This window comes from Oncorhynchus clarkii, chromosome 5 (assembly GCF_045791955.1).
Source record: "Oncorhynchus clarkii lewisi isolate Uvic-CL-2024 chromosome 5, UVic_Ocla_1.0, whole genome shotgun sequence".
NCBI classification, from domain to species: domain Eukaryota; kingdom Metazoa; phylum Chordata; class Actinopteri; order Salmoniformes; family Salmonidae; genus Oncorhynchus; species Oncorhynchus clarkii.
In genome coordinates, this window is record NC_092151.1 from 9,337,320 (window position 1) to 9,351,814 (window position 14,495).

General features: G+C 41.5%; 1 protein-coding gene across 1 annotated transcript; it reads left to right on the forward strand.

Moving 5' to 3' along the window:
- Positions 1-1,149: 1,149 nt before the first annotated feature.
- LOC139408304 (PDZ and pleckstrin homology domains 1) lies at positions 1,150-14,465 on the forward strand. The gene is made up of 13 exons (XM_071152022.1): positions 1,150-1,451; positions 3,745-3,843; positions 4,410-6,629; positions 6,795-6,920; positions 7,651-7,815; positions 8,569-8,670; positions 8,999-9,109; positions 9,507-9,685; positions 11,061-11,218; positions 11,683-11,725; positions 11,994-12,183; positions 12,758-12,893; positions 13,396-14,465. Exons 2-13 carry the CDS (start codon positions 3,780-3,782, stop codon positions 13,493-13,495), a joined length of 3,594 nt encoding a protein of 1,197 aa, XP_071008123.1. The 5' UTR covers positions 1,150-1,451; positions 3,745-3,779; the 3' UTR covers positions 13,496-14,465.
- Positions 14,466-14,495: the final 30 nt, after the last annotated feature.

A 14,495-nucleotide genomic window follows, 5' to 3' on the forward strand; every position in this document is an offset into this window, starting at 1 on the left:
GCATCACTGTTTGGTATGGAAAATGCAGCGCCCTCAATCACAAAATGCTACAGAGTGTGATGCGGACAGCCCAGTACATCGCTGGAGCCGAGCTCCCTGCCATCCAGGACTTCTATATCAGGCGGCGAGGAAGGCCCGAAAAATGACCAAAGACTTCAGCCACCCAAGCAATAGACTGTTCATTCTGCTACAGTCGGTACCAGAGCATCGGCTCTTCATCCAAAAGGCTCAGTGAAATCTTGTTCCCCCAAGCCATAAGACTGCTAAATGGTTATCCAGACTATCTGCACTGACCCAAGACTATATACCGTATACACACTCACACACATTACACTGACACTACACTTGTGATATAATGGCTGCCGTTTTACGGGCTCCTAACCAACTGTGCTATTTAGTTTTTTTTCTCACATTGTTTATAACTCATTTTGTACATAATGTTTCTGCTACCGTCTCTTATAACTGAAAAGAGCTTCTGGATATCAGAACAGCGATTACTCACCTCCAACTGGACAAAGATTTTTTATTCTTTATGATTCCGACACGAAGGATATACTGCTTCCCGAAGACCAGGCCGAAATCACCGTCATTCGGTGAAGAAAAGACGGAGATAAAGGGGGCGAAGATTGGGGTGCCTTGTGAAGATTCGTAGGTGAGTGATAAAATCACCACTACCATCGGTTCTATTGGCCAACATGCAACAGTGAAGAGGTGCCTCCGGGATGCTGGCCTTCTAGGCAGAGTTGCAAAGAAAAAGACATATCTCAGACTGTCCAATAAAAATAAAATATTAAGATGGGCAAAAGAACACAGACACTGGACAGAGGAACTCTGCCTAGAAGGCCAGCATCCCGGAGTCGCCTCTTCACTGTTGATGTTGAGACTGGTGTTTTGAGGGAAAATTATAAGTGACCCCAAACTTTTGAGTGGTAGTGTATGTTTAGAACTCAGTTATACACTGGTGAGCTCTGCAATGGCTACAAGGCTGCAATAATTTCCTATTTATGTCTGTTGACTTGTCGAGACTGGACTAGAGCCAATCAACGACCTTACCCTCAACTAGCCCTAGTCATGAATCTGACCCCAAAGTTGATGTTTCCCACATTCATTAACCACCATAAATCTGATTAGTCCTGATCTGTCAGGTTTAAATGAAAAGTTTCAGCTTGTACGTGTGATAGTCCTCTTTTTATTAACGATGTGATTCCGTAGACAAAGGCAACTGAATAGACTTCAGCTTCACACTGACATCACAAGTGGTTCATGAGATTACATGCATTAAGCTGCTTTAGCTGCAGGAATAGAAACGTTAAGAAGTGGAGCCGTCTTAGGTGCACGGGTCATGTGGCGTCTTTGTGAAAGATATGCCCTATATGACTAACGCTCTTCAACTTGACAGACTATTCTATAAGGAAAAAAAATATCCCCTTTCTGGACATATTTATTCAGGGGTAAGTTAGTGCTTTTACTTGGTTGTTCATTCAGGGGTAAGTTAGTGCATTTACTTGGTTGTTCATTGCATCGGAGCCTCTGAGATATAGCTTGTGTATGCCAGGAATGCAGATAGCTCACCTGAGAATGTAACGGAAGGCATTGAAAATGTTCACGGAGAATAAAATGGAGTGTATTGGGAATCTGGGATTCTAGAGGAAATGTGTTTCTTACCATTAAAATGACTAACTGATTCAGTAAAGCATGCTAAATGTTACCGTATATAAGGGTTGGGGTCAATTGCAATTTAATTTGAAATTCCAATTCAATTCTTGAATTCACTTATTAGTTGGAAAATGTACGTTGAATTACATTTGAATTTCACAAATCTTCAAGTTATGGAATTGAAATTGAATTGGAATTCAAATTTTCTACATTTCACAGTTAATGAAATTAGTGCACATAGTATCAAAAATGTATTGTAGGATGTGTTTTTAATCATATCACTATATTTTAATTAACCTGTTCAGTATAGCTAGGCTGTCTGAAGTGACATGATCAGCCTGAAAGGCTCAAGGAAGTGAATTTGAATTTGAATTTGTGGAATTGTTGGGGATAATTTCAATATTTGGAATTGACCTAACATTGAAATTCAGAAGAATGAACTTATATCTGAATTCAAAGACTGACCTAGAATTGAATTCAATGGAATTTACAGGGAGAGAGAATTGAATTAGAATTGAATTTGTGGAATTGACCCCAATTCCAGGTCTTTTGGAAATAGTGATAACATATATTTCCAGGTAAGTATGAAATGTGCATATGGGTGGCGAAGGCTATCTGTTCTTTCCTGGTGTTGGGTAATTCTACTCAATGGATTACATTTAATTAAATTCTTGTTTAATCTGAAAATGAGTCAATATTTTATGTGCATTTTTGGCTGTATCACTATCGACATTACATCCTTATCTAATGCTGACATTACACGAGGTGAGATGACAGTACATTACATTACATTCATGTCAAGCAGTTTGGCCTAAATTAAGCCAATTTATCTTAAAACATTTTTTATAAATGTATGGTACATCAATTCTTTGCATCCATTGTGATGCTTTTTAAAATTCTGGGCTCATTCAGTGGTTGAATAAATCTGTCATTTTGGACCTGAGCATAATCAGAGAGATAGATACCTATTTCCTATGCCAGCACGAGAGAGTGGACATTAAGCCTCAATTTAAGATGACAGTAGGATTTCACACCAACTATCACATATATGCAACATGATCACATCAGAAAACTGTTTTCTGTCCGTTTCCTACTGCTTTATAATAATCTATTGGTGTGGAAATTTTCGGACTACCATTTTATCAATAACAGTACCAAGGCTACAGTTGCTGTAGATGTGCCACTGTTTTTTGAGAGACAATTCTAATCAAACACTCAGAGATTGGTATGTTGCATTCATCATAATCAATATTTTGGTTTTGATTTGCAATCTTAACCAAACACCTAGCGAGCTTGTCAATCTGTTCAGATTTTTGTTTTGAATAATGGCTAAGGTGTGGCTTGACAGCCACTGGATCTGGGTTGGACTCCCGTTCAGGGCTACCCCCAGAATTCACTACAGTATATAAACACTGTTCATTCTGTTATTACTTTTAACCCTATCAGTCTTGAGAGCCCCAGCAAAAATGGCCTTTTTCATTTATTTGACTTAAATGTATATTTTATATAGCCCTTATATTTAGCCTTACAATGAAGTGTTTTTACCATTTCATTTTCAGAACAACCTTAAAAAATAAGGTCAGCCAAAGCAAAAATGTGATAGAAAGGCATTTATACGGAAATTGTTTGCTCAGTGGGAAATTAATAACCAACTAGTCAGTAACAACTGTGTGGAGTTTGGTGGTTTGTGACAGCAAATCACCAAAGCTTATTACAGTATTATAGACATTATGTCCTAGGGATTCTATGATCTTCTATGTGTAGAAAAACCCCTTACCTTCTAACGACACTTGTGTAGCTTGTGAGCTTCATAGAGCAAAACATATTACATGAGCCATTCGGACTCCACGGACGATTTTGTAAAACACTGCCTTTGTCTCACAAACACCTCTCCAGCTCAACCCTCTTTAATCACACAGACTAATGGTCGGTACCAACGGATGCATAAGAAATAGACGAATCCAAAAGGTACAACTCAGAAGTCAAACACACAAAGTCCAAATCACGCCGGCATCATGGTGGGACTAATTGGGTTAAACAGCCAATGAACAATAAAGTTGTTCATGATTTTGTAATTGTCTGTTGCAGTGTACGGGAAATTGGAGGCTGAGGCCTAGGGAAGAATGAGTCGTCGCGGGAGCAGGAGGAGGAACAGTCGGAGGAGGAAGAGCCCCGCCAGCAGTAAACGTGAGTGGAGGTTATTGGGGCGGATCCTTTAGAGAAATGGGGTTAATCCTGTCATGGATGGCTGAGTCACGCCCAGCCCATGCACCCACACCTTCACTATTAAGCCTGCCACACTGTTTGGCCAATCGGAGCAGGTGAGGATTACTGTGCTCTCGTCTATGTAACCACAGCTAATGGACAAGAGCCAAGAGGCTCCATCTTGGAATGAATCCCACACATTGTGATAAGGTACCATTTTGTCAAATTGAGCTTGAGAGAAATGGTTCACAGAAAAGGGTCAGTAGTGTATGCAAGGATGGCTCAGCAGCCACGAGGCCTTTAAGCTTTACACCAAATGCAAGAGTTGGAACATATTCCACCACAATCCTCACTACAATGTATTAATCAATTCAATCTCAGGGTACATAGAAGGGATCAACCTTTTAGATACCTTTTGAGAGATTTAGTTCCTCAGTCTCACAGCTTGTCTATGGCATTGTGGCCGTACGGTGGTCTTAATAGTTGTTGTTGTAGTTTTTGATGTAAGCTAAATGTTAAGGTGTATTCATTTTTTGTCTTCCTTACAGAGAGTGCCTCTCAATGCGTTTTTCAAAAACAAAACAAAAGTAACAGTGTGGTTTGCCAGGATGATATCGCTGAGAAAGGAGAAATTCAATCATTACGCAAAGAAAATATTTTGTCAGACTCTGATGAAGAGGGAAAATACAGTGAGATTCCAAGCAAAGAGAAAAAAGTCAGACGAGACAGTCAAGGGGAGTCCTCTCAAAACAAAAGGCCACCTAGCATCGCAAAGCAAGAGAACATAGACAGGGGGGTGAAATTCACAACTTTGGTAACCATTGACAATTTGCAACCGTCATCTTCAAAAATCATCTTTCAGCACTCTCGTATTGGCTCGAACATGAAGTTTGAAATTCAAGAAATTCTACACTCCGATAACTCAGGGATCAAGACAGTATATGCGTTCGAAAGTCAACAGGAGGCTACCGGAGAGCCTTGTGTCCAGAGTCAACGTGAGAAGAGACTCGGTCCAAATAATGATTTCATTCAGCAGTCATGGACTCTAAACCCAAATGTAAACATCACAGTCCACAGTCAAAACAGGAAGCACAACTACGAATTTAGCGTTCCAGAAAGCAGCAAGGATGCCGAGTTCACAGAAAGACATAGCATTGCCTCAAGGTGTTGTGGGGAATTGGCCTGCCGCAAAAGCTGCTGTGATGATCAAATTGCTTTTCACCGTTCGCCCAGCAACAATGACACCGACTTCACGTTGGCAGGTGGGTCCTCCAGCCCACCCCCTTTGTCTGACTTCTGGAAAAGCACAGATGCACTGTGTGACATTCCCCCACCATGTGAGTTTTCCGACCATAAATATGAATCCCTGGCAGACCTTACCGAAGACATAGCTTCCTGTCAGATTGGAGCTTCCTGTACTATGGACAAGCAGCAATGGGTATTCAGTCCACCACCCTCCATGAGGCACCATAAAGACTCTGGTTGCCCCTACTCACTTGATGGTGAAGACAGTGCCCATTTGGCATCTTTCTTCGACAGCGTATCGGAATCAGACAACTATGAACCCATGTTCATGAGACCACCATTGTCAGTGAACAGGTCCAGTTACACCAAAGACTTCATCCAAAACCACGAGATGAAGACCCAGATGCGTAACAATAGCATAGCTACCGTAGAATGCAAAACCTGCTTGTCGTCCAGTTATCTACAAAAGCCGACGAAGAGGCGGCGGACTTTCCCCGGGGTGAAAGAAGAACCAAGTCAAATGCAGGAGGGCCTACCTTCGTGGGAGGGAAGAGAGTCTTTTTCGTCTGGCACCATCTCCTCTTACATTATGGAGTCCCTTCCGCTTCAAGCAGAGAGACTAAGCAGACTGACAGCAGACCACCAGGAAGATGAGAGGCTTTGTCCCTTTAGTGCATTGAGACGTAAATCCTCCCAAAGCAGCTACAGTTACAGACCCAGCTCCAGCAATGCAAACAGCCACCTCGAGCCACAGCAACAACTGATCAATCCGTCATATGCATCTACGTCCGAGGAGGCTGTAGAGGAGGTCTTCCAATTACCAGAGCCAAAGCACCTACCATGTGAAGAATCCAGAGGACCCGACCTGGACTTTGGAGGGAATGCATTGGCGGACATGGCTTTCGGAGTGGAGCAGATCGAGGTGGCAGAGAGCGGCTTTGATGAAGACATGGGGGAAGTGGAGGACCACAGCCTAGATCCCACGATGGAGGAGCTCACTCAGAGGGACCTGCTCATTCAGGTCTTCCCTCCCTCCCTTTCCAAACTGTCATCCCAAGAGAATTCAGTTCCCAATCTTCAATCCATGCGGCGAAGAGGATCAGTCATGGCCATAACAACAGGGAGCACTGAGCAAAGGGTCATGCAGAGTGTCTCCAAACTAGCAGAGAGCGCAGCACAGAATAGTCCCCACTGGGACACCTCCAACGTAATCCCAGAGGCACGGTCTGTGTTCCCCGTACTGAACATGGAGATGGACTCAGAAATCACAAGTAAAGCTACAGAGGAAGTTAGACTAACGCCGAAAAGGTCTCAAACTGTAAGAGCTAGCATCTCCAGCCCTACTCTTTCACAGATCGAGGAGGGGAAAGAACCTCCTCCAAAATACAAGATTGTAGAGGATTCAGGCATGGAAATTGCAGAGGCACCCAGTCCAGATCATGAATCTCAAGACCAAGAGACAGAAAGCAATTGGAAGCAATATCAGACAGATTCTACAGCGGTAAAACAAAGTGTGTCCAAATGTGAGTTGTACCAATCTCAGGTTTTTCACTAATCATAGCCTAAGACATTGATTCCAAATCCCCACTTGTCCCAGAGGGACCACAAGATTCAATAATTTGGTTAAGATGATATAAGGGGGTCAAGAAAGTGTTCTCATATGGGTATCCTTTATTTATTTTCTGAAGCCTCCTTAGAGGTCAAGGACAACGGCCCCGAGCACTGGGCTAAGAGACGGAATCTCTTCAAGGACAGCAAGCAATGGAGCTCTATAGGAGGAAGCTCCCTAACCAGCAGCATCAATGAGGAGTCAGGTAGGCACCCTAATGTCCCCTAATCTAGAACCAGACACAGCTTTCATTTGTTGGTCTATAACCAGCCACAACACATATATTGAGTGGTGTGCCTTTATTGCTATGACCAGACATAACAAGGCAATCAGAACTGTGTGAACAGGAGATAGAATATGATATAAGTCGTATTTTAGGTGTGTCAGCGATACCAGAGGTTTTCACAATTGGGGTGATTTGGGTGTAGTCATTGTAAACCTATTGTAGGTATTGCAGAAACGGGTAGGCAACGGCATCTCCCATAAATAAGCACAACTACGTTTTTTACCTCATGCTCTTGTTTTATTTCAAAAAAGCTTATGTGTTTTGACTTTCATCAACAGGTGCAATCTGGGAAAAAAAATACAACAATTCCACCTACTTTACAATTTGTTGTTTTTCAGATTGCACCTGCTGACGGAAGGCCTACGTTCCCACAAAGAACGGTGCCCATCACCCCTCCCCCCCACACAAAAAAAGCAAGCTTTGACGAAGTCGAAAGTCGAAATGCGCCCACTTTTTAAAAATAAAACAGAACTCCGTGAACTAAACATGTTGTTGTTGTTGTGGTTATTTATGTCAGATGCTATCACTTTGACTTTTCTGGAATACCGGAACCAATGATGTATAAGTCATTAACAGAAAACTTGTTTCGGAAAACTAGTAATGGAATGTCATGGCATGTCATTCTATGTGTGCTTATGTCACTGTGTAGGAATTTCAGAAGACAGTTGTTCTGTTGACATGGCAACAAGGGACCTTGGAGATAAGGGTTTCTACACAGAAACCTTCCACTGTGCCTCATGGATTTACAGTGGAGACGAAGTCAGTCCGACTGCTGGGCCAGTTCCTCCTGGTCTCCAACCTCGAACTGTCACAAGTAGGACACCTTTCTACATTTCTTACATCACGGTGTTGGGGCCTTCTCCAATAAAGTCAGTCAATTCAGAGATTGAAAATCAGTTAACAAATTAAAATCTTCTTTAAGAAAATAATCAACGTGCCAGAGTTTGGCGTAGCGTTCTAAGCTCCCAACTCTGGCCGATGTATATCACCTGGCGACCAAGGTTTGAGCCCTGTGTCGGCCACCCTATGTCTATGGCCATACTATTTGTCTCCCTCTCTACCTTTCCCGCTGTACTGTCAAGAAAATGTTACTAAAATATCTAAGGAGGTCCTGTAAAACAAATACTACTACTACCACTACTGGTGTTACTTCTACATGTACATTCTAGTCAGTTAGCAGACACTCTTATCCAGAGCAACTTGCAATAGTGAGTGCATACATTTTCATATTTTTACCACTACTACTACTACTACTACTACTACTACTACTACTACTACTACTACTGCTACTACTACTACTACTACTACTACTACTACTACTACTACTACTACTACTACTACTACCACTACTCCTACTACTACTACTACTACTACTACTACTACTCCTATTACTACTACTACTACTACTACTACCTACTACTACTCCTACTCCTACTCCTACTACTACTACTACTACTACTACTCCTACCACCACCAATGTTCTTAATGTTATCAACAATTTAATAGAACTCTTGAAGGTGAAAACATAGATGGACCATTCTTACTTAATTGGTTCTTCTCTCTGCAGTTCGTGAGAGGACGGTAAAGATTTGGAAAGGAATGGGAGAGTACCCCTGGGGGTTCAGAATACAGTTTTCCAAACCTATTGTGGTCACAGAGGTCGACACAAGTAAGTCCATTTGCGTACCGTATTTATACTATGTGCATCTTATCACGCTAGTAAATGCACAGCAAAGGTTACTCAGACAATATTTTCAATTGTTTTGTTTGCTTGATAAAGATGCAGTTTGATCAACAAAGAATTTGCTATCCTTTTAAAAGAGACTGATTAGTATATTTTTCATTTTAAGGCGGACATTTTGTGTCACTGCAGCAATTTGCCAAGCAGTTTGATGTTTTTGACAGATATTATCACTGCTGCAAGTGTCCATTGGCCGTATCTAGCAAACCACACTGCTAGCTCAGCTGTAAGCCAAGCTCCTCCCTTCTGGTTTCAGATGGAGCAGCCGAGGAGGCGGGGCTATTGGTGGGAGATTTTGTCATGGCCGTCAATGGGATCGATGTCACCAGTATCCCCCACTCTGAGGCAGCTGACCTGGCAAGACAAGGTAAGAATAAAATAGGCCAACATGTTAACTGTTAGATCATGGTACTGCACAAGTATGTAGTTAGAATTAGCTATAAAGGATAATGCACCACAGGAGGTTGGTGGCACCTTAATTAGGGAGGACAGGCTCATGGTAACGGCTGGAGCGGAATCTCTGGAATGGTATCAAATACATCAAACACATGGTTTCCATGTGTTTGATGTCATTCCATTCGCGCCGTTCCAGACATTATTATGAGCCGTCCTCCCCTCAGCAGCCTCCTGTGGAGTGCCCATCAGGTACCTATTTACTTGCCAAAACTGACTTAAAGGACATCATGTCCTGACAAATATTTTGCTATCATGTTTTTTAGTATGTGATTGAGAATGGGATCCCCTTATCATTTGTTTTTTGATAGGCCCAGACCTCCTGACTATGACCATTGGCTCAGACATCGGTCGAGGCCCCAACACCCCCAGACCTACCTGCCGAGGCTACCTCCATAAACGCACCCAGTCTGGCCTGATCAAGGGTTGGAGAAGGAGGTGGTTCGTGCTAAGACATGACTGCTGTCTGTACTACTACCGGCATAAAAAGGTGAGCACAGCATCCTGGTAACTCGTCACGTGCCTTTAGAGAAACTACCCTCCTGTGTTTTGGATCTAAAAGGGACATTTCAAATTCAAAGTTTGTCAGACATTTTGCATACCTCATAATTGCTCTTCAGTCAAGCTGTTTTCTATTCCACACTATGTATTGTGTAAATGCCCCTCCCCTGTAGGACAACATTACTTATGAGGTGAACTATCCCTACTTTCCTCCACAACAATATTCTCCCAGAAGTTTCATTTAGAAAAGGTGAATTGGGCCTGGAAATCGATTAACAGGAAGTCACGTATGATATTAGTTTTCTTTGAAGGGCCTACAGTAACTATGACATGTGTGGATTGTGGTATTCTCTTTAAGTGGATGAAAGAGTGTCCAGATAAACATGGCTTAACAGTCATACACATGGCACCACTCCTTCCCTCTAAAAGTCATCCTCAAGACACCACTCCTTCACTCAATTAGTCATCCTCAAGGCACCACTCCTTCACTTTATTAGTCATCCTCAAGGCACCACTCCTTCACTCTAACAGTCATCCTCAAGGCACCACTCCTTCACTCTAACAGTCATCCTCAAGACACCACTCCTTCACTCAATTAGCCATCCTCAAGACACCACTCCTTCACTCTAACAGTCATCCTCAAGACACCACTCCTTCACTTTAATAGTCATCCTCAAGACACCACTCCTTCACTTTATTAGTCATCCTCAAGGCACCACTCCTTCACTCTAACAGTCATCCTCAAGACACCACTCCTTCACTCAATTAGCCATCCTCAAGACACCACTCCTTCACTCTAACAGTCATCCTCAAGACACCACTCCTTCACTCAATTAGCCATCCTCAAGACACCACTCCTTCACTTTAATAGTCATCCTCAAGACACCACTCCTTCACTCTAACAGTCATCCTCAAGACACCACTCCTTCACTCAATTAGCCATCCTCAAGACACCACTCCTTCACTCTAACAGTCATCCTCAAGACACCACTCCTTCACTTTATTAGTCATCCTCAAGGCACCACTCCTTCACTCTAACAGTCATCCTCAAGACACCACTCCTTCACTCAATTAGCCATCCTCAAGACACCACTCCTTCACTCTAACAGTCATCCTCAAGGCACCACTCCTTCACTCTAACAGTCATCCTCAAGACACCACTCCTTCACTCTAACAGTCATCCTCAAGACACCACTCCTTCACTTTAATAGTCATCCTCAAGACACCACTCCTTCACTTTAATAGTCATCCTCAAGACACCACTCCTTCACTTTAATAGTCATCCTCAAGACACCACTCTAACAGTCAAGACACCAACTATTCACTTACAATCTCCACTGACAGCCAGTGTATTTCTGTTGCAGGATGAGGGGAGGAAGCGAGCTCTGTCATCTTTTAAGCTAGAGGGAGCAGATGTTGGAGGGGACCCCTCCCTGGGGAAACCCTTTGTGTTCAAGTGCTGCCCCCTGTCTGCCAACCGAGTGTACTACTTCTCCGCTACATCCAACCTGGAGATGAAAAGGTATCAATAGAGTAGTAGTCCTTGCATAGTGTTTATTGCGTTTTTATGTAGTTTTGTGTATGACCAGACTAATTTCAGATAGAAATGCACGTTATAGATCTATCATTCATTCTCATTAAAATAAAGTATGATAAGGTGCTAGATCTATTCTATGTGCCATATTTCTACGCTTCTTCTCCCTTCCTTTTTTGGTTTATTTTTTAGATCAGCTACAACAGCTAAAAATACAATATTTGGGGTTATTTAAAATATTTTTCACAGTGGTTTAGATGGTACCATGATTCTCTATGGCTATGCTATACATTGCTTATAGTCACAAACTGAAATGAGATTTGAGACATTTTAGAATTTTAGAAACCAGGAAGTAGCAGAGCACTAAAGTGTGCATACAACACCAATAACAAGTTATTTATTTGAAATAATTATCTGTGATATTGCTCACCTGCTGTTTTTCATTAATTTAGGTGGTTGGATGCCATGGACAGAGCTGTTCATCCTGTAACACAGGTAAGGATTGTTGTCAAACACGGAAAACATGTAGAATTTATATCCAGTTATTCTTACAAGCTAATCTAAAATAAAATATACAATCTTTCTTGAAATTCTGTCTCGATACAATACACTATTACATTCCATCATGCATATTTTTAACTGTGGAGGATATAATCAAAGGTGGTTTTTGGGGGGAATGATTCAAATAAATGAGGCATGTTGTTGTCCATGCCGAGACTATAGCCTATAGAGCTAATCCCTGCCCTGACCTCTCATGTGGCAGAATCACGTGTGGGTGGATGTGACTCGCCACAACGCCAGCCTCCCCCCACTGGCCGTGAAGAACCCAGAGTGTCTGGGCCTGCTTCACCAGATAGACAGGAATAACAAGGACACGTGGGTGCAGCACTACTGTACACTGAAGGACGGGTGCCTCTACTTCTACGCAGGCATCCGCTCAACGCACGCTCTGGGTATGTTGTGATGGCGTGCCTCACCTTGATCGTTTAAAAAATACATGTTTTTATTTAACTAGGCAAGTCAGTTAAAATGTTTTTTGTTATTTTCAATGACGGCCTAGGAACAGTGGGTTAACTGCCTTGTTCGGGGGTAGAACAGCAGATTTCTAACTTAGCTCGGGGATTCAATCTTGCAACCTTTCGGTTACTAGTCCAACGCTCTAACCACTAGGCTACCCTGCCGCCAAAATGTTGACACTGAGGAGACTGTGTTGTCCATTTAGGAAAATTGATTAGGAGTTATTGATGGTAAATATAAATTATAAATGTATATGATAAATAGATGACAAACCATATTCTGTTTAACCCATATGTCAATGAATGGAAATCAATGTCAGAGATCCAAATTAGTGTGGTCTTTTTTGTTGTCAATAACTTATTAGCGAGGTTTTGTTTTTTAACCCATTACATGACATTATTTGCACTCCTTGGAGAAGCCTCCTCTGCTAAATACTGCAATATACAGTATCTGACTGCCTCTAGAAGCCTCCTCTGCTAAATACTGTAATAAATATATGACTCCCTCCAGGGGGGATCTACTTACATGGGTACACTGTGAGGGAACAGTCCTTGGGATCCAAGAAATCCACCATTGAACTGAAACCCCCTTCGGAAGAGTTCAAAACCTTCTATCTCTGTGCTGAAAACCCCATGGAAAACAAACGGTGAGATGTTCACACATTTTACACATGTTGGCACATTTTAAGTAAGCATTTTCACTGTACTGTTTACACCTGTTCCCACTGGGCACAGACAACATTTCAATGTCCAGTTTTGATTTAGATTTGGTTGATTTGTCAACTAATGTGAATTCAACGTGAAATCAACAAAAAAGCTCACCATGCCATTGGGTTTAAAGTTGGTTGAAGAAAATAAAAAACGTACTTCCATTGAGGACTTTATGCAAATCCAAACAATTTTCCACTTTGATTCAACGCTTGTTGTTGTTGAAAATGCTTGGAAACAATGTTGATTTAACCTGTTGTTGCCCAGTGGGTTGTATCCTGTGCACGTGACAATTAAACTTTTGACACATTTTACACAAAGTAGATTCTCATTGCATTGATTTAGGAAGGAATAAAGGCACAGCTTTTTAACATGACATAATACTGTATGCTTGGAAATACCTTTGCGATAATTAATCAATTCTGAAGTTCATGTTCACAGATGGATCTTGTCTATAAAAGCATCCGCAAAAAAATGGCTACCATACCATCAGGCCGTTCAGGACTACATGAATCGACCACCAGAGGAGACCAGAATGTGAGCTCGATGGATACTCCTCGCATCGCAACCAACCTTTACTGTTCTAGCCTCTGGTTTGGTTTAACCAAAAGCATGTTAAAGGATCAATTTACTCAAAAACTTGTTATGATGCAAAACATATCATCATCATCATCATCATCACAGTTTTTACTGTACTAAAAACTTGACTACTGACATGCACAATGGGATTTTGGGGGGATTGTATTAACAATGAACTTATGATCAAAATACTAAAATAGTTTTGGAGTGACCTATCCCTTTAATATTGGTTGTGTTTGACGTTCCCTTGAAGGATTCCATGTAAAGCTGAACATTTAATGGGAATTTAAGTATTTCAATGCAGTTTAACTTCAGGTCGCTTTACTCTACCCTGAGTGTCAGTCTGTTTAAGTTATCATGCAAGACGACAAACACACAGATCTGGGACCAGTCTTACCCTTGTTGGACGACCAGCTGTTCAAGGCATTTACAGTATGTTGACTTCAGAAAAATTATTACCGGCACTTTGGGAAAACTACTCTTTAACTAACAGTGTACTTGGAAGATGTCCATAGTTTTTATTTTTTTTAAATTTTGGGGAAAATATTTGTTACTTTAAATAGACCTTGGAGTATTGTAGAGTATGTTGGAAAAGAAAAATATAATGTTTTTCACAGATTCATTCACATTTTGAAATAATTGAATTGTAGAATTCATCTGCTGCTATGCTTTTTCAACAATTTCTCCAGATTCTCACTGAACAGTCTGCAAGTATTTGGTAATTGAATGAGTTTCTGGCATTATGCATTTTATACGCATTTGTAAACATATGATATGGATGGAGCTGTCTGGAGGATTTTGAATTGTTGCTATGGGCTTGTTGTATGTTTTGATACTGTTAGCTTCCTTAGTGATACAGCACTGCACCATTTCAGAGATGATGATGTTGGCTGAATAATAAATACATAATAAATGACATGACAGTTTGACTATAATAAGACAATTCTATCATCTATCATTGC